The sequence below is a fragment of the Schistocerca cancellata genome, chromosome 1, assembly GCF_023864275.1.
Source record: "Schistocerca cancellata isolate TAMUIC-IGC-003103 chromosome 1, iqSchCanc2.1, whole genome shotgun sequence".
In the NCBI taxonomy this organism is placed as follows: Eukaryota; Metazoa; Arthropoda; class Insecta; order Orthoptera; family Acrididae; genus Schistocerca; species Schistocerca cancellata.
In genome coordinates this window covers 1,018,849,486-1,018,875,942 of record NC_064626.1, presented here as the reverse complement: position 1 = coordinate 1,018,875,942, position 26,457 = coordinate 1,018,849,486, and the positions used below count along the sequence as shown (strand labels likewise).

Sequence of the window (26,457 nt, the reverse complement as noted above, 5' to 3'; positions counted from 1 at the left end):
GCCACATTGCTTCTGTGTGTCAATCCCCTAAAGTTCCTGTCGACGAGGACGAGGCATCGGACATGGATGTTAACTGTGTGCTTTCTCAAACAAATAAGTTGTTTGTTACTGTTCGTGTTCTGGATAAAGACATTCGCATGCTGGTGGACACTGGCTTTGCAGTAACTCTCATTAATTCTCGCATGTATTTGGAGTTGGGCTCCCCTCCCTTGTCTCCAGTTACGCAAAATCTGAGAACCTATAATAAACAGAAAATTCCTATCATTGGCTAGTTTGATGCTTCCACTGCCTAAAAGGAGTTGTTAGGCCCTCACATTTTATGTGGTTGATCATGCGGGCACTGAAAACCTGTTCAGTTATGATGCTTTCCAGTTATTCGGGTTCTCCATTGATGATAACGTGCACCTCATATCTGAGGATATTCCGTATCAACAGCTGGATGGATTGTGTTCTGAATTTTCGTCCATGTTCTCTGCTGCTCTGGGTCATGCCAAGGATTTTGAAGCACACATTACTCTTAAACCTACAGCTCGCCCTAAGTTTTTCCAGGCACACCCTATTCTGGTGGTGTTGCGTGCACCTGTCAAGGCTGAGATAGACAAGTTAACAGCTTCCGGGCTTCTCCTTCCTGTTACCTCCAGCAAATTGGCATCGCCAATCATGGTGGTTTCTAAACTAAACGGGAGTCTGCGATTGTGTGGTGATTTTAAAGCCACCGTCAATGCTCAGAGCCTCATTGACACTTATCCTCTCCCCCGTCCTGAGGAGTTATTCACCAAGCTCGCTGGGGGCCAGTTCTTTTCCAAATTTGACTTATCAGATGCATACCATCAGTTGCTGTTGGATGCTTCTTCCAAGGAATTTCTCGTCATCAACACTCCTTGTGGGCTGTATCAGTACCAGCGGTTACCATTTGGCGTTGCTAGCGCGCCAGCCATTTTTCAGCGGTTTTTGGAACAGCTCACGGCTTCCGTTCCCGGCTGCATAAACTATCTGGATGACATTGTTGTCAAGGGGGCCTCCATTGAGAAGCACCTTCGCAATTTGCGTTCACTGTTTCGGGTTTTGCATTCGGCTGGGTTGAAGTGCAATCTGGACAAGTCACAGTTCTTCAAACCCTCCATTGTGTATCTTGGTTTCCACTTGTCCCGTGAGGGTATACGTCCTCTACATCAGCACGTTGCGGCCATTAACGCTCTACCCCGGCCGTCTATGGTCAAAGAACTTCAGGCGTTTCTAGGCAAGATTGCTTATTATCACAAATTCATTCCATCCATGGCAGCGGTAGCTCATCCTCTGCATCAGCTGTTACACAAAAGCGTCCCTTTCTGTTGGTCCAATGAGTGTGAGCAGGCTTTTGTCCCCCTGAAGGCTCATTAGCAGTCGGCACCTTGTCTTGCCACATTCCATCCAGGTCAGCACTTGGTTCTGGCGACTGACGCATCACAGTATGACCTAGGGGCTGCTCTTGCCCATCGGTATGAGGATGGGTCAGAACGACCCATCGCCTATGCTTCCAAGACCCTCAACGATGCGCAATGGCGTTACTCTCAAATCGAAAAGGAGGCGCTCGCTATCATTTATGCCCTAAAAAAGTTCAGCGTTTTTTTGTATGGTTCTAAGTTTCACCTCATCACCGACCACAAGCCACTGGTCTCTCTGTTCAGCCCATCGGTGTCACTTCCGGATAAGACAGCTCACCGCCTGCAACGTTGGGCCTAATACTTGTCTCATTTTCACTATGAGATTCACTATCGCCCCACGGCCCTCCACGCCAACGCTGATGCATTGTCGCGATTGCCGATGGGCCCCGACCCGGTTTTCGATCGTGATGAACTACTCTGTTTCCACATTGATGAGGAAGGATGTCGTGCGGTCAAGGGTTTTCCACTTACAGGTTCGCAGGTCGCATCGGGACCCGGTCCTGCGTCAGGTGATCAGTTTTGTTCAACGGGGTTGGCCGGACAGGACCAAGGGCCGGGCATCGGATCCCCTTCGCAAGTACCATGCCTTGCACCTTCGTCTGTCTGTTCGTGATGGTGTTGTTCTTCTGGCCACGGATGGCGCATCTCCTCGGGTCGTGGTGCCAGCCTCTCTTCGCAAAGATGTTCTCAAACTGTTGCATGAAGGCCATTGGGGGATTTCTCGGACTAAGTCCCTGGCCCGCAGGCACGTTTATTGGCCCGGTATTGATTCGGACATCGCCACATAGTTGCTGCGTGTGGTCAGTGTGCTCAACAACTGGCTGCACCTCGTACAATGCCCTCTCTGTGGCCTGATCCAGCGCAGCCATGGGAACGGATGCACGCTGACTTTGCTGGCCCCTTCCTCGGTACTTATTGGCTACTGTTGATTGACGCCTTCTCGAAGTTTCCGTTTGTTGTTTGATGTCCGTCGCCCACCACTGCGGCGACGACGCTGGCTTTGTCCAAAATCTTTGCGCTAGAAGGTCTTCCATCCACGATCATCACGGACAATGGCCCTCAGTTCTCTTCGCAGGCCGTCCGTGATTTTTGTACTGGACAAGGGATTCATCATGTTACAGCACCGCCCTTCCATCCGCAATCGAATGGGGAGGTCGAGTGCCTTGTCCGCACTTTCAAAAGCCAGATGAAAAAATTCCTTAGTGATTTTTCCACAGATGACACTCTGCTGCAATTTCTGAGTTCTTATCGCTTCACGCCTCTGGGTGATCGCAGCCTTGCTGAACTCTTGCATGGCCGCCAACCATGCACTCAACTGCACCTGTTTCACCCTGTCAGGTCTTGTGCTGTGTCCCCTAGTGCAGGAAAATACTCGGTGGGCGCCGACATGTGGGCACGAGGGTATGGATCTTGCCCTAAATGGATTTCAGGGGTGGTCAAGGCTCTTCGCGGTCGCCGGCTTTGTGAAATACGTACGGACGACGGCATGGTTGTTCGCCATTACGACCAGATGCGCCCACGAGTGGTGGCTACACCGGTGCCACCGCCCCTTCCTTCGCCTCCACCAGCCCGAGAAGCCTGTCGCTGCTGCCGATCTACCATATGTATTGATGCAGCCGACATCGCTACCGTTTCCAAGTATGCCCTAACCGGCCCCAGTCGCGACACCGCCTTCTCCGGGACCCATCTCGCTGGAGCACACCCCCAGGTCCACGACACCTATGGATGCTGCTCCGGAGTTTTCACCCATCATCTCATCCAGGAGGCACGTTCCACGCAAGAGCTTCCGTCCTGGACATTTTTGACCACACGCTCGTGTCTCTCTGCGGGATCTTCTCGGGGCCTCACAAGAGGCCATGGATGTCTCCGCACTGTCCATGTCTCCAAGGAAGTGAGTGTTTTTTTTTTCAAGGGGGGGAAAGTGTTGTGACAGTGCCATGACATTTAACAGTGCCGCCATGACAGTACGTGCAAACGGCGATAGAGGCGCTCCGCAACTCGGCTGAGTGCGGGAATGCCACCTAGCTACGAATGGCGCTGGCCACATGTCACGGCACGGCAGTCGAATGAGAGATGTTGAGTTGTTATCATGTAACCAGCTATTGTTTTTAAGTGAGTGTGTTTGAATATACACGCAATTATTGGTGATTAAAGGTTATAACAGAAGCATGGAATGCATTTGAACTATGAAGGGAAAAGATTTGTTTGTGATCGTGTTAGTGAAATAATTGAAGAAAGACTTGTAAGGTATAGAACAATTTATCAGCTTCCTGAACATCCTTCCAACAGCGAGGAAAACAAAATAAACAACAAACAAGAACGAAAATACAACACTGCTGATGTTCCTAATTTAAACTAGAGGTATGTGATGCTGTAAATATGATTCCCAATTACCAAATAGTGAATACGCCCAAACTAAAAATTTATCAGCATAATGTGCAATCCCTGCGTAATAAGATCGATGAAATTAACGTTCTATTAACACATGAACTTAATGATATCTCAGTGTTATGCATTTCTGAGCACTGGCTTAACCCAGAATTAATCCAGAATACGAAAATAAACAAATTTGTCTTGGCTGCTTACTACTGCAGGAGAAACAGCAAGCAGGGTGGGGTAGCAATTTACACAAAGGATAACGTAGATTTTATTACACTACCTGACTTAACAAGGGCAAATGTTGAAAAGGATTATGAAATTGCAGCTATATAAATTACTCAGTTCAACCTGGTTATTGCTACAGTTTACCGATCACCATCCGGGAATTTTGAACTTTTCTTAAACAAAATGGAGTCATTGCTAAATAAAGTAAATAAAATGGATTGTGAATTGATAATCTGTGGTGACTTCAGTATTGACTTCCTCATGAATAGTGGAAATAGGGAGACCATTTTGAACCTTGCAACGTCCTACAATTTAAAGGCTGAAGTAAAAGCACCTACCCGAGTATCAGAAACTTGCCAAACAGCTCTTGATCAGTTTCTAGTCAAGAAGAGTTTACACAACACCTCACTAAAAATTTTCAATGCAGGTTTTAGTGATCATCTTGCTCAAATATTAAGCATAAAAGTACAACACAGTATTTTTAACAACATGTTTTTCAGAACAGCATATCGAAGTTATAATCAGCATAATGTGAACTACTTCAACAACTTATTACAGAAAGAAAAATGGCTAGGAGTGTACAAAATGAAGGATATAAATGAAAAATTCAACACTTTCATTGATACATTAACCCATTTCTTTGAACTTGCATTTCCACTGAAAACATTAACCATACGGGGAAACTCTAGAACAAACAGCTGGATCACAAAGGGAATAAGGGTTTCATGCCAGAAGAAAAGACTACTTCATGAAATATGTAACTCAAAAAATTCCTCACCTGTAGTACGCGCATACTATAAAAAATACTCCAAAATATTAAGAAAAGTAATAAAAGCAGCAAAAATAATGCATAATGATGAAATCATTTATAATTCAGCTAATAAATCAAAGGCTATGTGGAGTGTTATAAAAAAAGAATGTGGAGAATATAGACAACCTTGCAAAAATATAACACTATCACATAAAAATAAAAAAGTAATAAACCCCTTGGAAGTAGCCAACACATTTAACAACTTTTTCACAGGTGTTGCTGAAAATATGTTACAATCAAACTTTAAGAGCACCCAGGCAAATGAATATAAAATAAGTGCATGTAGAGGATCAATGTACATCAGTTCTGTTTCACAAGATGAAGTAGCTAAAGCAATAAAATGACTAAAAAATTCCAAACCGGCAGGTATTGATGTTATACCTGCAACAATGTTAAAGAAGAACGCATCAAACCTAATTGAAGTACTCACACATTTATGCGACTGCTCACATCAGGCAGGCACTTTCCCTGATGTGTTGAAAACATCAAAAGTTATTCCTGTATAGAAAAAAGGGGATAAAGACAATGTAAATAACTACAGACCCATCACAATTTCCTCCTGAATCTCTAAAGTACTGGAAAAAGTTATGTATGAGAAACTTATGAAATTTATAAATAAAAACAGCATCCTATGTAATGAACAACATGGATTCAGAAATAAGAGGTCAATGACAACTGCTGTCTATGAGTGCATCAATTCCATTCTAAACCTGATGGACAAAAAACAGGAAACAATAGGAGTCTTTATTGACTTGTCAAAAACTTTTGACATGGTGGACCATAAAATTCTGCTATCAAAGCTAGAAAGATATGGTATTTGAGGTCTGTCCAACAAGTGGATCAGTTCCTTTCTGGCTAATCGTTTGCAGCCAGTGTGCGTCAAGCACACAAATATTGAACTAAAAACTGTATCTAATCACTTATCTGACTGTAAACAAATAAAATGTGGTGTACCCCAAGGATCAGTATTTGGACCCCTTCTGTTTCTTCTGTACATAAATATTGATGCACACAAAACAATCTTATTTGCAGATGACACCACGATTCTAAAAAGGAGACGACGATGAACAGTTACAGCAGACAGTAAACACGGTCACAAAACAACTTAGCAGCTGGGCACAGAGTAATCAGCTTGTAACAGTAAGAAAACCGTTGCTCTAAAATTCCACAATGTTCCTAACAAGGACATGTTTATCCCATCAGTCTCTATCAATGACAAACCAGTTGATAACAGTACTGAAACCAAATTCTTAGGACTTTGGCTGCAGAGTAACATCAGATGGAATAAGCATATTGAATATCTCAATGCAGAACTGAGCAAAACATGTTACCTTCTTTGTTCATTAAAATCATGCTGTAGTGAGAAAACAGTATTGAATGCATATCATGCGCACTTTCATTCTCGTCTTAGATATGGGGTCACCTTCTGGGGAAACTCTAAAACAGCTAATAGCACTTTTAAACTACAAGAAATGGCCATTAGAATCTTGTTTGGTTGCAAGCCTAGAGACTCTTGTAAACCCCTGGTTAAGAAATCCGGTATTCCTCCATTACCATGTGTATACATTATGGAAACCTTTTTGTTCTTTAAATTAAATGTAATACGCAAGGACCGGAGACTGCAAATAAACTGTGATATACATGAGCACTTTACCAGACAAAACAGAAACTTACATATGACTCAAATCAGCACAGCACTGTGCCAAAAAGGTACTTTTCACATGGGAGTTAAGCTTTATAACAAACTTCCTGAAAACATAAAAGCTATCACTGAGGTCAATACATTTGGAAAATCTCTAAACTCATATTTACAGCATCACTGCTTTTACTCTATTGAAGAATATTTAAATTTATGAAATGTGTTATATAAATACTTACGTGTAAAGTGTATTATTGTAAGCTTAAATATGTATGCCTTGAAATGACTTTCAGCCTGTATATTTATAACTTGACTTGTCCAATGTCTTATGCGTAAGCTGCTATGTAGACAACAGGACCAATAAAATACAATCTACAATCAACATACACACCTCACTTCTTGGAAACTCTGCTGTTAACATTAATGGAGTCTGACCATACTTGTCTCTGCAGTCAACAGGGAGACATTTCTGATCTAGTAGATATTTCACCATTTGAGCATCCCCAAGTTCAGCAGCATGATGAAGAACAGTTTTTCCTTGGAGGTCCTGAGAGTCAATAGGAATACCTGACTGCTGCAGAAATTTAAAAGTTTCCAGGGACTGAGAGCGAGAAGCAATGTGCAGTGCCGTCTCACCCATAAAATTTCTAGCCTGGAGATCAGCTCCAGATGAGACCAGGTACTGCAAAACCTGTATGCAAAAAGTACTGTCTCAAGGTAGAGGTCACATGATATATTTATCTAAAAAATAACTGTAGCACAAAGAAACTATAAGATTCTGGACAAAATTTTTGTTAAGTTGTGATTCCCTTTTTCCCATAATATTTATAATTGAATTAAACCTAAGGTGACTGTTCTAATCATAACATAATATGTCAAGAGTGATAGCAATCAACCAATAAACTGAAAATAGGAGGGTACTATTAAAAAGATTTTCACATAATACACTCCTGGAAATTGAAATAAGAACACCGTGAATTCATTGCCTCAGGAAGGGGAAACTTTATTGACACATTCCTGGGGTCAGATACATCACATGATCACACTGACAGAACCACAGGCACATAGACACAGGCAACAGAGCATGCACAATGTCGGCACTAGTACAGTGTATATCCACCTTTCGCAGCAATGCAGGCTGCTGTTCTCCCATGGAGACGATCGTAGAGATGCTGGATGTAGTCCTGTGGAACGGCTTGCCATGCCATTTCCACCTGGCGCCTCAGTTGGACCAGCGTTCGTGCTGGACGTGCAGACCGCGTGAGACGACGCTTCATCCAGTCCCAAACATGCTCAATGGGGGACAGATCCGGAGATCTTGCTGGCCAGGGTAGTTGACTTACACCTTATAGAGCACGTTGGGTGGCACGGGATACATGCGGACGTGCATTGTCCTGTTGGAACAGCAAGTTCCCTTGCCGGTCTAGGAATGGTAGAACGATGGGTTCGATGACGGTTTGGATGTACCGTGCACTATTCAGTGTCCCCTCGACGATCACCAGTGGTGTACGGCCAGTGTAGGAGATCGCTCCCCACACCATGATGCCGGGTGTTGGCCCTGTGTGCCTCGGTCGTATGCAGTCCTGATTGTGGCGCTCACCTGCACGGTGCCAAACACGCATACGACCATCATTGGCACCAAGGCAGAAGCGACTCTCATCGCTGAAGACGACATGTCTCCATTCGTCCCTCCATTCACGCCTGTCGCGACACCACTGGAGGCGGGCTGCACGATGTTGGGGCGTGAGCGGAAGACGGCCTAACGGTGTGCAGGACCGTAGCCCAGCTTCATGGAGACGGTTGCGAATGGTCCTCGCCGATACCCCAGGAGCAACAGTGTCCCTAATTTGCTGGGAAGTGGCAGTGCGGTCCCCTACGGCACTGCGTAGGATCCTACGGTCTTGGTGTGCATCCGTGCGTCGCTACGGTCCGGTCCCAGGTCGACGGGCACGTGCACCTTCCGCCGACCACTGGCGACAACATCGATGTACTGTGGAGACCTCACGCCCCACGTGTTGAGCAATTCGGCGGTACATCCACCCGGCCTCCCGCATGCCCACTATACGCCCTCGCTCAAAGTCCGTCAACTGCACATACGGTTCACGTCCACGCTGTCGCGGCATGCTACCAGTGTTAAAGACTGCGATGGAGCTCCGTATGCCACGGCAAACTGGCTGACACTGACGGCGGCGGTGCACAAATGCTGCGCAGCTAGCGCCATTCGACGGCCAACACCGCAGTTCCTGGTGTGTCCGCTGTGCCGTGCGTGTGATCATTGCTTGTACAGCCCTCTTGCAGTGTCCGGAGCAAGTATGGTGGGTCTGACACACCGGTGTCAATGTGTTCTTTTTTCCATTTCCAGGAGTGTATTTTAAGTTAGTCTCTCTGTGCAATATATTTTACAATAATAGAAAATTACTAATGAACAGAATAAATTGGTTAAGATAATGTTCTTATATATTAATGTGCAGTCTCTTAAAAACAAACTTAATGAACTTCAGTATTGGCTGGAAAACTTAAACTGCACTGTTATTTTAATAAATGAACACTGGCTTAGCAATGAGGAATTAAAATTAAGTGTACCATTTGGATATGAATTGGCGACCAGCTACTGTAGAACAAGTATTAAACATGGTGGTGTATTTGTATATGTTAAAAATAGTGTGAACCTAATCTATGAAGTTATAGATGTAAGTGGACTGTGCATAGAAGAAAAATCTGAAGCTGCAGCCATAACGTTGCCAAACCAGTAAATTATAATAGCTTCAGTATACCGCCCCCCAAAACACAATGAAGATCTGTTTGTGGAGCTTCTGGAGAAACTGATACTCTTGCTATGCAAATACAAAAACTAAAGAGTACTAATATTTGGTGATATCAATTTAGACATTAGGTTTAAGAATAGAAAGTTTGATAACTTGCTAAATACATTAACATCCCTTAACTTCAGTTGCATAAATGACAAACCCACAAGACAGGAAGCATGTCTAGATAACATAATTTGTAATTTTCATCTAAACAAAACACGATTCAACACAATCAAGCTAGACATCTCAGATCATGAGGAACTATGGCTCAGACAAACTCTTAACAGTAAAGCAACTGAAACTTCCACAGACTGTAGAATAATTATAAGACCAATTAACGAATCAAAGCTACACAAGTTTATACGCAAATTGAATTTAATGAAATCAGATAAAATAATGACCACTGAAGGTGCAAATGAATCCACCAACAAATTTTTAGAACTGTTATCTGAAAATTTTGAAGCATGTTGCTCTAAACACTGCAAGAAAATATCAAAGCAAATTCGTTACACCAAACCACAAAATCTAAAAAGCTGGTACACCCCACATCTAAGTAGAATAAGAATCATAATGCTACTCTATCATGATAGGTCCAAGCACAATAATGCTGACAAGGAAATGCACATGAAAGTGAAAAAGATTTACAGGTCTGAAATCAAGGCAGCTATGTGCAAAGCAAATGATGCATATATACTGAACTCAGTAAATAAATTCAAAGCTGCATGGGAAATTATTAAAACAGAAAATAACTGTGATGATAAAGTACACCAGACACCAATTCCACCCAATATTCTAAATGCGCATTTTGTCAGTCCTCAATCAGATAACAGCATAATGGAGAATGTGAGCAAGGCAGAGGCACTGCTGCCAAAATTAACAGTAAGCAGCAGCTTTCACTGGACTTGTATAACTGAGAAGATGGTCAATGAATCAATAGCTAAGCTCAGTAATTCTAGAGCAGAGGACTACTATGGTCTCTCAAATTATGTTATTAAATACATCAGAAATCAAATTGTAATGCCACAGACTAAAATAATAAATAAAATTTTAAATGAAGGTAATTATCCAGAATGTTTAAAAATATCTGTAGTTAAATCAGTACATAAGAAAGGAGATATAGCATCACCAGATATCTATTGACCAATATCACTTATACACATAATATAAAAAATAATAGAATACTGCCTGCACAAACAGATGAGTCAATATTTTGAACATAATAATATATTCACCCCCTCACAGTATGGTTTCAAATCCAGCCTTTCTACAGTCAAAGCACTTGAGAGTATGGTAGCAAAAGTATACAATTGTTTTGAAAATAAAGATATTATCTGTGCAACACTGTTGGACCTCAGGAAAGCTTTTGATATGGTCTCCCGCAATATTCTCATAAAAAAACTCTACCACTACAGAGTGAGAGAGAATGCTCTATGCCTAATGATGTCCTACTTGGACAATAGAAAACAGTTAGTTAAGGTAAATAATCAAATGTCAGAATGCCTCCCAGTTGTAAAGGGTGTTCCTCAGGGATCTGTTCTTGGACCTTTCCTTTTCATTATTTATATAAATGATTTACCTGCAGTTGTATCATGTGATGCAGTGCTATATGCTGATGACACAACACTCATCACACATGGGACCAATCTTGAAAATATGTAACACAGCAAGGCAGTGGCAATGGAGAGGTGCACTACTTGGTTTGAGGCAAATGTACTGCAGGAGAATGATAGTAAAACTGAAGCTATTGTATTCAATCTGAAAGCTCCCAGTCATGGTAACAAAACAGTAAAATTATTAGGATTTCATATAGATCAAAAGCTCAGCTGGGATACTCACACAGGGAAGATATGTGGCAAATTGGCACATATCTGCTGTACAAGCTGAGAAGCAGTGTCAGTAAAGTTGTATGCGTATTTTGCATTCTTCCATTTGCACCTGAGTTATGGAATACTATTATGGGGCAGTTCCATAGGCTCAAAATTAGTGTTTAAATGGCAAAAGAAAGTCATAAGGTGCATAGCAGAATGTAGCCCATACGAATCATGTCGAGATTATTTCAAGAAACTAAATATAATGACAGTGCCTAGCCTGTATATTTACAACTACCTTGTCTTTGTTAAAAAAAATCTGAGTAAATTTGACTTAAGGAGAACAGTTCATGACCATAACATAAGAAGTGGACATACAATTAATATGCCATATGCTAGGCTTGCAAAGACACATAACAGCTACAAACATCTTGGTACTGTCTACTTCAACAAATTACCTGAAAATGCCTACACAGTGCCGGTAAATAAATTTAAAACTAGTCTTTCAAGGTGCATCAAAAGTAAAGTAATTTACTCTGATCAAGAGTTCCTTGAGTATGTGACAAATGACCCACTTTCCTTATGAGAATGAACTATAAATTAACTGAAAACTATACATATGCCATACTGTGCAACTATTTTATTACTGTTTCATGTACTTATTGTTAATTATCTGTTTGATTATTTATTTGTCATTCATTGAACTGTGTAGTTCATTTATCTTGTAATTGATGTATTAGGAAACTTCTTGTTGTCATTTACACTTGCACAAATATGTATTGCATCCATCCTGGATTATTATATTGTAGTTAGTAACATTTGTCATGTCAAGGTTTATAGTATTATTATTGTTATTATTATTATTATTATTATGTAAACACTGATGATACCAATTGCATGCAAATATGCTAAGCGGTGGAATAAAACATTTGTATTTGTAAAATATATACAGTGATGGTATTGTCAGTGTTTGTAGCTGTTTGAAAAGGGGCCTACAATGAGTTGTTGGAGAATTGTATGGTAATAGATTCACATAAATTATAAGACCATGGTGATTTTATTTGAGGATCCAGTCTGGACTGAGATATTATAAGGTACTGCATATTCCAGAAAAACAGGTGGTCATTTATTTATGTTTCTGTTACATGTTAAATTTTCTTTTTTAACTGAGGCTACCCTAGTATAATATTACAGAACAAACATTTGACCAGTGTTAGCACAAATAAAAATTGAGGTGGTACAATGATTAACACTTTAGATGCACATTAGGGAGGTGCGGGATTCAAATCTCCACCCAGCAATGCAGATTTATGTTTTCTCTAAAGTGATTAAGAAGAACTGCATGACGATTACTCGTTACATTGATATTTGTTCCATAGATCATGAACATGACATTTCAAAATGATGTCAGTTTAACAAACCATAAGTTATCTTTACATGATATAATTATTATCATTATTATTATTATTATTTTCACCAACTTTTCAGTTATTACTTCATATTTAAAAAGTCATCTATTGAGTAGAAGTTGACATTCAATTTGTTTTTAAATGCTGGTTGGCTATCTGTCAGACTTTTAATGCTATTTGGTAAATGTACAAAGATTTTTGTGCCAGCATTATTCACCCCTTTCTGAATAGTGAAATCATCCTTTCTCCTAGTGTTGTAGCTATGCACTTTGCTATTATTTTTGAACTGGGTTGGGTTATTAACAACAAATTTCACAAGTGAATATATGTATTCCAAAGGTACCATGAATATCCTGAGTGCATTAAATAAATGTCTGCAAGGTGATCTTGGTTGGGCTGCAGCTATTATTCTGACTACATGCTCTTGTGCGATGAATACTTTTTCTCTTAATGATGAATAACTCTAAAACATGGTGCCATATGAAAGCAGTGAATGAAAAGAGGCATAGTAGGCTAATTTACTGATATGTTTATCACCAAAATTCGCTATAACCCTAGTAGAATAAGTAGCTGAACCAAACCGTTTCAGCAGATCATCAATGTGTTTCTTCCAATTCAATTTCTCATCAGCGCGCACACCCAGACATTTGGAATATTCTGCCTTAGCAACAGACTTCTTTTCAGGCTCTATATTTATCAACGATGTTAAGCCATTTGCTGCACAGAATTTTATATACTGTGTTTTCTCAAAATTTAGTGAGAGTCCATTTGCAGAGGACCAATTAATAATTTTCTGAAGCACATTATTTACAATTTCCTCAGCTAATTTTTGTTTTTTAGATGTGATTACAATACTCATATCATCAGCAAAAAGACCTAGCTTTGCATCTTCATGAATATAGAGCGTACATATTAAGACAAAGTGAGGTGGCACAGTGATTAGCACTGTGGCAGTTATCGACTGCAAGAGTCGACCGCTTCATCTTTGAGAATGAACTCTGTATTCGAGTGGATGTGTTTGTACTGACATGATCAAAATAAAGTTAATTCATTATAAACAAGCAAATGCTTAATGTTGGGTTCGATATTACCGTACGTAACATCTCAATCCCCACAGCACATTGGACCCGAATTCTGGAGGACAGTGGTTCAAATCCATGTCCGGCCATCCTGATTTAAGTTTTCAATTATTTCCCTAAATTTCTTCTGGCAAATGCATTATTCCTTTTAAATACAAATTAACCATATGTGCACTGTTCCACTCATACCACAATACTTACACTTATCTAGAAGAATTTCAAGAATCACACAGTCAAAAGCCTTTGAGAGATCACAAAATATCCGACTGGGTCATGTTCAGTTGCTCAGAGCATTTAATATTTGATAAGAGAAAGCTTACATAGCATTTTCCAGAGAAAAGGATTAGTTTCTCAAGAATTTTGGATAAAGTTGTCAGACCTATCCCCTTTTCTATGCAGTAGTTTAACAATAGCATATTTCAGTCTATCTGGAAAAATGCCCTGTTTCAGTGAGCTACTACACATGTGGCTGAGAATCACAGTTATCTGTTGGGAACAAGCTTTTAGTACTCTGTTAGGAATTCCATGTCACCTTTTACTTTTGAGTGAATTTATTATTTTCCTAATTTCAGTAGGAGAAGGGGGTTGAATATCAACTTTATCAAATTACGTAGGTATTACCTCTTCTATATACAGCCTTGCATTTTCTAATGAATAGCTGGATCCTATATTCTCCACAGCACTTAAAAAATGATTATTAAAAATATTTTCTCTTGTTACTTTTTCGGAACAAACTTTTCACTGAGTTTGATAGAAATACAGTTTTTGTGCGCTCTCAGTTGCCCTGGTTCCCTTATAACAATATTCCAAATTGTTTAATTTTGTTATCAAAGGTGCTAATCTCAGACATAATGCACATACTTCTGGACTTTTTAATAACTTTTCTTAATACAGTGCAGTAGTTTTTTTAGTGTTTGACTGTTTCTGTACCATTATTCTTTATAGCTATAAGATACATTTCCCTTTCCTGTTTATAAGATATTTGATCCCTTTATTAAGCTATGGTCTTTTAGATGGTTTCTTATAATTAAGTTTTTCTTAGAGGAACTGTTTTCAGGTGTACTCACAAAGGTATCACAAAATACATTAAATTTTAAATTGGCATCAAGTTCCCCCTACGCCTTGTAACACCGTAGTTAAGATCCGAAATATTTTTTCTGATTAATTATGCTTTATATAAAGTGTGTTTCCTTCAGTATGTAATCTTTGATATGCTGTAAAGATGTAGAACGATATTCACTGTATTTTCTCTTCACTGTTAGAATACTTTTCATCATTTGGAGGAGGAAGACTTTGATTATATGTATTTTTTTGTTGATTTACTAATATGTGTAAATGAAAGGATTTTGTAAAAGGTATGAATATACAACTATGTATATGCTGATTAACACTTAAGACTTTTGAATTGTATAAATGAAAACTTGGTAAGCTTCCCCTCTGAAATGAAAGTGAGTAAGGCACACAAAATGAGGTTGGTGCAAGGGAAAAGGTGGAACAATACAGTTGGAGACTAGCAACCATACAGTCGGCAGCTAGTAATTTGAAGGTGCATTGTGCAGGTGCTGAGTGAGGCTTTCAGTGCTTGGAGATACTATGGAAAAGCCTAGGGTGAACGAATGGCTCTGTTGCTGGAAAATACCATAAAAGCTGATGATCATCACCAAGAAGAAAATAACAGAGCACATCACTTCCAATGGAAAGTCCACCTGTTTTTATGTACTTGCCACCAGCCTTGCACAACCACTTCATCAGAGAGGAGGAAAAGCACATCTAGTACGTGCAAATATAAGCTAACTCATGTTAAATTCATGTACTTACCTTGAATTGTTTCCTATCACAATACCTCTTAGGATACTCTCTTTTTGAACAATGATTTCCGAGGAGTGCCCTGAGTATGAGAACTGATAATCAAAAACAAGTGTTTGATTACTCTTGCTTGAAATTGAGTGCAAAAAGTTGCCTAAAATTACTGCAGATTTTGTTGAAGTTGAGGCAGGAAGTAAGTGTTGCTTTCATGAAAGCCTCCCTAGTAATGGAACTGCTTCAGTTTAAAGTTTTTGTGGTTTTAATGATTATTTGCTTAAATGCTGGCTATCAATGATTGTGCTGATGACAAACAGTTAACAAGTTATGTTGAAGTTAGTTAAAGTAAATGTTTTCAAAAGCAGATTTGAAATTCAGTATCTGGCAAAAATATTTACTGTATTAACTGTTGAAAAGGCATATAAGGTGAGTCAAATTTATGAAAGCGTGTTACCAAAGTTTGCTGATTTTAATGTTCTTCAGAAAGTGTGTCCAGTTAGTTTTATAATAGCAGTCAAGATTAAGGGCTTTCCCCACTGAAAGTTGTTCAAAATGCTTAAGTTACTAGATTAATCAATATACCAACTGCTTTTAAAGTTTATGTTGAGTTTTGTGCACATTGTGTGATAAAAAGTGTAATATCAGTTGGGAGCCCCCTACTTACTGTTTTTATTACTGAAGGTAAATCTACTATGAGTTTCCTTGTTTGCAAAAACAGTTACAACATTTCTTACTGAGGAATTGTGAATCTTAATGCAAGTGAATTTTAATTAAATTCATGCTGTGTAGAAAATATCTGATGAAATAAGACTAGGTCCATGTCCATTTCTAGTTTAGTAATGAATTGCAATAGCTCTGATGATGAAATAATTCAGGTTTGGTGAAGTATTTACTGCTGATGAGTGTTAAAGTGTCATTTGTGTTTGTGAGATCTTGAATATCTCACAATAACTGCTTTTATCCACTATAACATTTTTCTGCTTGTGATAGGATTCATTGCGCTTTCGTAGGAAAGGAGACTGCAATAGAAGGGAGAACCAATAGAGGTACTCAAAGTACCTTTCGCCACACACCGTCACGTGGCTTGCGGAGTATGGATGTAGATGTAGATATAGATGTAGGTGGTGTTTTTCCACCAAAACTATTTACTTTTCTTTAAAAGAAATGTTTCACATTTCTATGCCTAATTAGGCTGGTGACCATATTCCTTTTCATTTGAATAAATTTGATTAGTTAAAAAAATTATCTAAATTTGATCTGATACTTTCTGTTGTTTTACATAACTTTAATTTCAAGTCTGATAAGCAAAAATCCTTTAGGCATTTCATGGTTAAATTTGTAAAAATCCTCCCAGTGGGTAACATTGTACTGTATTCAAATACCAAACTTACATATTATCTAGATGCTGACATAGCAAAATTGTGCAGTGATAGTGGTATAACCTCATCCCAGTCTAACTGTTGCAAGCTTTCACTAAAATTTCCAATTGTTATATCATTAACTGAACGCACTATTTTGAAGGACTGTTTCATATTTCTGTATGGAACTATTTTGTATACTGTAAGTAGCTTTGCATCATGACCAGAGTGACCATTCTTAACAGGAAAAGTTTTCGTTTGATTAAATTTATCTTTGTCTATAAAAACATTATTTATCAATGCACTGCTTTCCTGTACTGCCTGAGTAGGAAAACCAAATTGATGTCAAATTAAAAAAGCAAGTAACACTTCAAGGTCAATGTTTCCATCAGAATCTTTCAGAAAATCTACATTTAAATCCCCACAAACATTAATTTACTCCCCTCCCTCTGACAGATGTCACAACAAAGAATGCAAGTTTTTCAAAAATAGCTGAATATTTCCTAATGGGGACCTACACACAGCTACAATTATAAAAGTACCATTATTTAGTTTAAGATCACATGCACATGCTTCTCTATGTTGCTCTACTCATTTTTTTTTTAGTTTCTAAACGTTTCACACTATGATAAATTTTGACATACATGGCAACTCCTCCTCTCTCCATAGTGTCTCTACTTACACGTGTTGAAGGCCTATATCCACATACATTTACCTTTTCCACATTTGTGACTATATAATATTCAAACAGGCGTAGTACATCCATTCCACCCTCAGTTTCTAAATCTTTTTTAAATTTTATTTTTCACTGTGCAATTATGAGAACCTTATGACATATTAACATTATCCTTTATTGTAATTTTATGAAAATCTTGTGATATTTTAACATCTCTAGAACCTTCCTGTCTGTGCTTCTCATTAAGCTTAATTTAATTCTATGTTGAATCATTGGAGACTGATCTTAGCCTAAAAAAGAGGTACTCCAATGAATTTCAGTGTCCCCCCACCCCCACCCCCTTAAAGATTTTGCTATCATCTCAGCCAGTTTTCTCTGAAACGATACAAGGCTTATTCACTTCCACAATCTTTACCAATGCAATATGTGCCATATTCTAGAGATTTGTAATTTCAGTAAAGATGCCATCAGTATTGCTGTAATAATTATATTTTTCAAGCTTGGGTCCACAGCCACATTCAGCTTCAGGAAAATACCTTCACTCGAGAAATTGCTGCAATATATGGTAATGTTAACAAAATATGTACAAATGGATGGCCATTTCTGTGAAAGAATGAATTGTTGTTGTTAGTTTCCAGTGTTGTCCAAATGGAATGAAGACTGTTCCATATGGCCAAGCCATACCCACCCATTTATTTGCCACCTTTGCACCAAGTTACTTCACCATAACAACTATGTGAACTCAGATGCTGAATACAAAAAGAAGAAAATTCATTCATTCATTCATTCATTCATTCATTCATTCATTCACAAATTATGTTCTGTAACTCCCACCATGAGGTTAAGAATCTTCAGGAATGAGTAAGAAGTCTAGTTATACATTAACAGACAGAAGCAACCACTGCAAACTATAACTTTAAAGTATACAAACAACAAATTATTAACTCTACTGACCTACTCACACTGACAACTTTCTTCATTTCTATGCATCTTAGGATAAAAACAGCAGCACTGAAAAAAGACACTGCTACACTGACTTTACTCAGCTGCTGTTTTTATTTAATACTTGGAACAAAGCGTTTAGCTAAGTTTACAAAGAACATAATTAGCTGTTTGTATACGGGGAGAGTAAACGCATGTTTAATGTAAACATTAAAGTCATGTGAAATTTATTTTCCTGAGTCCAAATCATCTGATAAATTTTAGGAGTGGGAATTTACAATTTCCTGCCTGATGTCTGCTGGTAACCTATTATAAACTATAGAAACAAAATGTAAAATTCCTTTCTAACCCTACACAGTAAAGTGTGGTGTACATGGAAATTATCTATCTCTCTCTCTCTCTCTCTCTCTCTCTCTCTCTCTCTCTCTCTCTCTCTGTTTTTTTTTTTCAGTTTTGAATTACACAGTTCATTAATTAATTCACTCTTGTCATTAACTACAAATCTACTCCATAGTGGTTGCAAAGTGTAGACATAGATACAATTACAAAGGATTGACAGAATAATTGTAAGAATCTGTAGATCACTGAAGATATTACTGTAAGATGTGTTGTGGGTTTAATAAATTCACTTTATTGCAACATTTGAAATTATAGTTAAGATGGCGACGAGTATAGATGTGGTAGTAAATCACTCCATAAATTGCAAGTATTTAGCGTCTTTAAGGTGCATATTATGTGACAAAATTGTGTCAAGTGGTATTAGAACATGCTCGGTGATGCATACATGGTATTACTCAGATTGCTTCACGAAAATAAATCAAGAACACCTTTCATGTGCTTGTGGAACAAACTGTGATGGACGTTTGGCTGCAACTGAAATGTACCATGCAAATCATGAACTTATAGTATTAGAAACACAGCAGAATGAACTGAAAGCAACAAGAGGACATGTTCAGTTGTTGGAAAATATGGTTAAAAGCCGGTATGATCCACCACTTGAAGAACTCAGACAATTTCAGGAGCAGAATGAACCAAAGAAGTGTGCAAAACCTGAATCTGCTTCAAACGATTTTAAAGTTCCGTTAAGAAACAGATTTCAGTGTCTCATTACAGATTGTGAAGTTAATAATGATGATTCTGGCAACCTGTACCAAGATAACTTATCTGAATTGGTGGGTAGTATACGCAAAATGTCAGAAAAACGTAACTGCCGTGACAATGCAAATAAAATGACGAAAATAAACTTTAATAGGCCTACAGTTTTGCTTCCTGACAGCCACGGGAGAGGAGCTGCGGGTATTCTTCGCCTCCAGCAAGATGTCTCTGCTACAAGTGTTGTGAAACATGGAGCAGGTCTGACAGAAGTTTTAAAAGACTGTAAAAACTATAACTGCATGTCCCAAAGTGAATGTAGAGTAATAACGGGCGGCACAAAAGATGTGTATAAGAATGAACTAATAGCGGCAAACAGTGTGTTAATAAATGCACTATGTAGTTTAGTGAAACAAAACGTGATCGAGGTAGGCATACCACACATGTATGATCTTATTGAATCTTCTTGCGTGAACAGAGAGCAAACAGGATGTACAAAAAGATCTGCAAGGCCACTACAAATGCGTTTTCCTTAATATTGATGACCTGGAGAGAAAGCACTTCACTACACATGGAATGCATTTAAATAAATGGAGCAAATCACTACTCAGCCAGAAGATCAAGGCATTAGTGGAAAGTATTTCTACTAGAAGCTAAAAATGTAATCCAATCCAATTGCCGATGGCGAAGGAGAGCTGCAATGTATCATGCCTGCCAACTACCCCAGCTGCTGCAGTAACACAACTTGAAGAAACATTGATTACAGAGGAACGTGTTGGGAGAGAAGCAGGCATATTAACAGCTACAACAGATGGAACAACACAGTAAGGAACAGAGAAAACAGAAACAGCAAGGGTGGCAGCATACTCAGCTACAAAAACTATTGCTCCATTAAGTGGTACAAATATCCATTCTGCAGCAACATCTGAACTACCCACAAGAGGAACCCAGTCATCGAGATCAAGACATGAACATGAAGAAGGGATGAGAGTTCAACAAGCAGTAGCAGTGTCAAGTGTTGTGGGTAAGTGAAAAACAGTTCCTGCTCTCCATCTAAATGATTGTTTACTCAAAGTAAGCAAGGAGAAGAAGGTCATAAGGTAAATAGTGCAGGAGATTTAAGAGCCCCTCACCATAATGGAACATCTGTGAGGAAAGACAAGCTTGATCTTAAAATATACTATCTTAACATTCAAGGAGGGAGGGATAAGGAACTTATTGTCAATAATCTTTGAACAGAAAATGGGTTTGATATTTTGTGTCTGAGTGAGCACTGGGCTACTGAGAGTGACCTAACATTTGTTAAATTTGATAATTATCATATAGCCAATAGCTACTGCAGAAAATTGCATTTAAGAGGTTGTGTAGCAATCTATGTTAACAAGTCACTTAGATGTTCAATCAATAGATTGGATCTAGATTTTTTGTGTGATGAACTGAACTTTGAAGCTGCTGGTATAGTTTTAGACAGTTTTAAGTTATTGGTAATATCCCTGTACAGATCACCTAAGGGCATCATCAGTGTATTTATAGAGAAACTGGACCAGCTGTTACATGTACTTGGCGAAACTAGATGGATAACTTGTGATATTGTAATAGGTGGTGATCTGAATTCGGATTTTGATGTAACAACACACAACTTTAGAGTCACTGAACTTCAAAATCTACTAAGACAATCCAACTTACACTGTGTCAATAACAGGCCTACAAGAGAACAAGCATGTCTTGACAATATTTTTGTGAATTTTAAAAGAACAGATGAATCATGTGATGTGTCAGAGTTTGCATTTTCTGATCATAGTTCTGTAACCTTAAATTGTACAAGTAGGTTCCCTCCTGATAAGACTAGTATAACTAAGCCTTTCCCAAAAATTGTGATCACCAGACGTGTCTCAGATGAAAAAATTCATAGATTTTATAATTCCGTTGCTGACAGAGTCTGGTTTGGCCAGTGTTATGGAGACACACCCTATACTTAAAGTAACAATTTGCAGCAAATATACTATTTGATAGGTTTTTGAAAGTATTTTTGGCACACTTTAATAACTGCATTCCAACAAAGAAATTCAAAGTAGGCCTAACTGATTGAGTCCTGAAAACTAAAGTTGCAAAAAGACAAAATATGTGGTATACAGAAAAGCTGACCACTTTGAAAAACCAAGTTATGTTGTTGCACAATGTTTATTGTAGATTGAAGACTAATCAAGCTCAACTAGCCAATGCTACATGTAGGAATGAATATAAAAAAGTGATCATAGAAGCCAAAAAAGCACACAATCTCAGAAGTACTGAGAAATCCATCAACAAGTGCAAAGCTGCTTGGAAATTAATAAATAGTGTCGCTCAAGATGAAAGAAATGTTACAATTAATATCTCTCCCCAAAAACTCAATGATTATTTTGTTAAATTAGTTGAAGAAGTAGGAACTAGTATTGCTAAACCCAAAATCAGCTCATCACAGTTACTGTCAAAAAATAGTTTTAGATCATCAACAAATACAAGTATCTTCAGTTTCTCTGAAGTCTCACCAGATTTTGTATTAAGAATAGTGAAACAGTTAAAATCATCAGACAGTCTATACATATATGACTTATCCTGTAACATACTGAAGAAAGTCATAGGCAGTATAGTGTACCCCTTAACACATTGTATAGACAAAAGTCTAGCTGAAGGATATTTTCCTGATGAGCTTAAACTGTCTAGGGCAGTTCCAGTTTATAAAAGGGGGGATAAAGACTATGCCTTAAGTTACCAGCCAGTTTCCATAGTCCCATCTTTTTCTAAAGTTCTGGAATGCACAATTTACAAACAATTATCTGATTACTTTGATAATATAGGAATTATTAGTGGATCTCAATATGGTTTTAGGAAAAACATGTCAACAATTGATGCGATAGATGCTGTTGTAAAATGCATCCATCAAGTATTTAAGGATAAAGACTTTGCTCAAGTCACTTTTTGAGACCTAAGCAAAGTCTTTGACTGTGTAGAACATACACTACTACTTGAAAAATTGGACTTCTATGGTGTTAAAGGTAATAGCCTTAAACTATTACGATCATTTTTACAAAACCGTGAGCAAGCTGTCTGTGTTGGCAAAGAATTGTCCAGTCTAGAACTAGTTACAGTAGGTGTCCCACAGAGATCTGTACTGGGCCCTTTCCTGTTCCTAATAATGATCAACGACCTGTTGTCATGTATTAAATCAAAAACTGTACTATATACAGATGATACAACTTTTCTGAACAGCAGTAATGACCCCAATAGCCTTAAAACTTGTGTTGATGAACTGAACTTTCCATAGTGGGTGTGTCTGTGGATGAGTCTGTACCAGTGTAGGGAGTTCTGAAAGCTGATGTGAGCCTGTTGGTGGTGATGGTGTTTGGTGTACCCATCATGTTGACATTGAACACATTTTTCTCCCTACCAATAATTCACACATCAAAAAAAAAAGTTTTGCATCACCCCAGTTCCCAGAACTCCTGAAGATAGATGTTGACTGTGGATATCATCATATTGGTTTAAAGCAAATGGATTTTTGCTTAATGAAAATAAAACTCAGCAGATAGTATTTAGTCCAAAATACAAGCTACCGTCTGATGATCCTAGTTATGTTAAGTTGTTAGGGCTATATTTGGATGACAAATTATCTTGGGGTCAACATGTCAAGTATCTTAGTGGTAAATTGTCTAGGGTAATCTATCTGTTAAGGTGACTAATGGATTTTGTATCTAAAAATTATGTTAGAGTATCCTATCTCTCATTCTTCCAAAGCATAATAATCTATGGTATCATTTTATAGGGAAACTCCAGTTGTGTGTGTGACATCCTCCTACTGCAGAAGAAAGCTATTAGGATAATTACAGGCTCATCATATAAGGCACACTGTAAACCTTTGTTTTCTGAGCAAAAAATTATGACAGTAGTAAACCTATATATATACTATGTCTTAATCTACATGAAAAAGTAACTATCCGAAGCTAAATGCAGAGAAAATATACACTGTTACAACACTAGGATGAATAGATTTATTTATACTCCATTCCACAGACTCTCAAAATCACTGAACAGTTATGAACTAATGGGACACAAACAATTTGGTAAACTTCCACTAGTTATGCAAGATTTACCAGAGAAACCATTCAAACAAGCACTGTATGACCGGTTAGTTGCCCACCCATTCTACGACATAAAGGATTTCATCAATTGTAATATTATACTGCTATAACAAATTGATTACTCTTTTGCAACATGAATTATATAGTAACATAAGTATGACTCTGTAGAATTTCACCAACCGTAATATTACCCTGTAATAACAAACTTATTGTTCTATTGCAACATGAATTATATTGTATTATATGTATAACCTTGTCAATTGTAATATTATACTGTAATAACAAATCTATTGCTCTTTTGCAACAGGAATTACATTGTGTTATAAATATGACTTTATTGGACTTCATCAATTGTAATATTACACTGTAATAACAAACCTATTGTATTGCAACATGAATTATATTGTATTATACGTATAACTTTGTCTATTGCCTTAATGAACTAATGACAATAAAATTATTCTACTCTATTCTATTCTATTCTATCCCATAACTCATTTGACAATTTTTTAGGTGGACAATCAAACAACAGAATGATTATAAGACAAGAAAAAGCATAAATCAAAGAGAGATTGTGTCAAAGATAATCACTTGACATTGCACTTCACCTCCGACCCTTTAATGTCAACAATATTTCCTTTTAAATCAGACATTTCATCTGGATCAGGTCACAACATATTTTGTGCAGGCTATTGCTGAGTCATCAGAGGTAGCCTCCAACATCCACTGCAGCTTATCCATGGCGAGCCGCAGAGCAGATGGTGTTTTTGTAGAGTCCATAGTGGGTGTGTCTGTGGATGAGTCTGTACCAGTGTAGGGAGTTCTGAAAGCTGATGTGAGCCTGTTGGTGGTGATGGTGTTTGGTGTACCCATCATGTTGACATTGAACACATTTTTCTCCCTACCAATAATTCCCACATCAAAAAAAAGTTTTGCAACACCCCAGTTCCCAGAACTCCTGAAGATAGATGTTGACTGTGGATATTGTATCACAAACATAGTCCCTTTGACTGTTCAGAGATGTCACTAAACTCAGCCAAAGATGTAAACAACCATGCATGAGCAGCGCCTATTAGACAGAGAGGGTCTGACAGCCGATCAGTTCCAGTCATTCCATCAGGAAGGAGGTACACGGTACATTAGATTAGATTAGATTAGATTAGATTAATACTAGTTCCATGGATCATGAATACGATATTTCGTAATGATGTGGAACGAGTCAAATTTTCCAATACATGACATAATTAAGTTAATTTAACAACATACTTAAGTTAATATATCAACTTTTTATTTTTTGTGTTTTTTTTTATTATTTTTATTTTTTTAATATTTTTTTTCTTAATTTATATCTAAAAATTCCTCTATGGAGTAGAAGGAGTTGTCATTCAGAAATTCTTTTAATTTCTTCTTAAATACTTGTTGGTTATCTGTCAGACTTTTGATACTATTTGGTAAGTGACCAAAGACTTTAGTGCCAGTATAATTCACCCCTTTCTGTGCCAAAGTTAGATTTAATCTTGAATAGTGAAGATCATCCTTTCTCCTAGTATTGTAGTTATGCACACTGCTATTACTTTTGAATTGGGTTTGGTTGTTAATAACAAATTTCATAAGAGAGTATATATACTGAGAAGCTACTGTGAATATCCCTAGATCCTTAAATAAATGGCTGCAGGATGATCTTGGGTGGACTCCAGCTATTATTCTGATTGCTCGCTTTTGTGCAATAAAAACTTTATTCTTCAGTGATGAATTACCCCAAAATATGATGCCATATGAAAGCAATGAGTGAAAATAGGCGTAGTAAGCTAATTTACTAAGATGTTTATCACCAAAATTTGCAATGACCCTTATTGCATAACTAGCTGAACTCAAACGTTTCAGCAGATCATCAATGTGTTTCTTCCAATTTAATCTCTCATCAATGGACACACCTAAAAATTTGGAATATTCTACCTTAGCTATATGCTTCTGATTAAGGTCTATATTTATTAATGGCGTCATACCATTCACTGTACAGAACTGTATGTACTGTGTCTTATCAAAATTCAGTGAGAGTCCGTTTACAAGGAACCACTTAGTAATTTTCTGAAAGACAGTATTGACAATTTCATCAGTTAATTCTTGTTTGTCAGGTGTGATTACTATACTTGTATCATCAGCAAAGAGAACTAACTTTGCCTCTTCATGAATATAGAATGGCAAGTCATTAATATATATTAAGAACAACAAAGGACCCAAGACTGACCCTTGTGGAAACCCATGATTTCTGTAGCTCAACCATGCATAGACTTTCAGTACCGCAGTTTGATTTTGCATTGATACTTTGTGCCAGGAAGGCCTCTCAACAAGGGAAGTGCCCAGGCACCTCGTAGTGAACCAAAGCGATGTTGTTCGGACATGGAGAAGATACAGAGAGACAGGCACTGTCGACGACATGCCGCACTCAGGCTGCCCAAGGGCTACTACTGCAGTAGATGACCACTACCTACAGATTACAGCTCGGAGAAATCCTGACAGCAACTCTACCATGCTGAATATTGCTTTTCATGCAGCTACAGGGCATCAAGTTACGACTTAAACTGTGCACAATAGGCTGCATAATGCACAACTTCACTCCTGACATCCATGGCAAGATCCATCTTTGCAACCATGGCATGGTACAGATGGGCCCAACAACATGCTGAATGGACTGCTCAGGATTGGCATCAGATTCTCTTTACCAGTGAGTGTTGCATATGCCTTCAACCAGGCAATTGTCGGAGACGTCTTTGGAGGCAACCCGGTCAGGCTGAACACCTCAGACACACTGTTCGGTGAGTGCAGTAAGGTTGAGGTTCCCAACTGTTTTGGGGTGGCATTATGTGGGGCCAACGTAAGCTACAAG

The 26,457-nt window shown here is 38.3% G+C and overlaps 1 protein-coding gene across 1 annotated transcript in view; it reads right to left on the bottom strand.

Annotated features, from left to right (window-relative positions):
- LOC126089419 (ankyrin-1-like) overlaps positions 1-26,457 on the bottom strand; it is a 337,936-nt gene that overhangs the window by 226,782 nt on the left and 84,697 nt on the right. Inside the window, exon 4 of the mRNA XM_049906908.1 lies at positions 6,870-7,169. Coding sequence (XP_049762865.1) covers positions 6,870-7,169 — 300 coding nt within the window. The remainder of the gene's footprint in view (positions 1-6,869; positions 7,170-26,457) is intronic.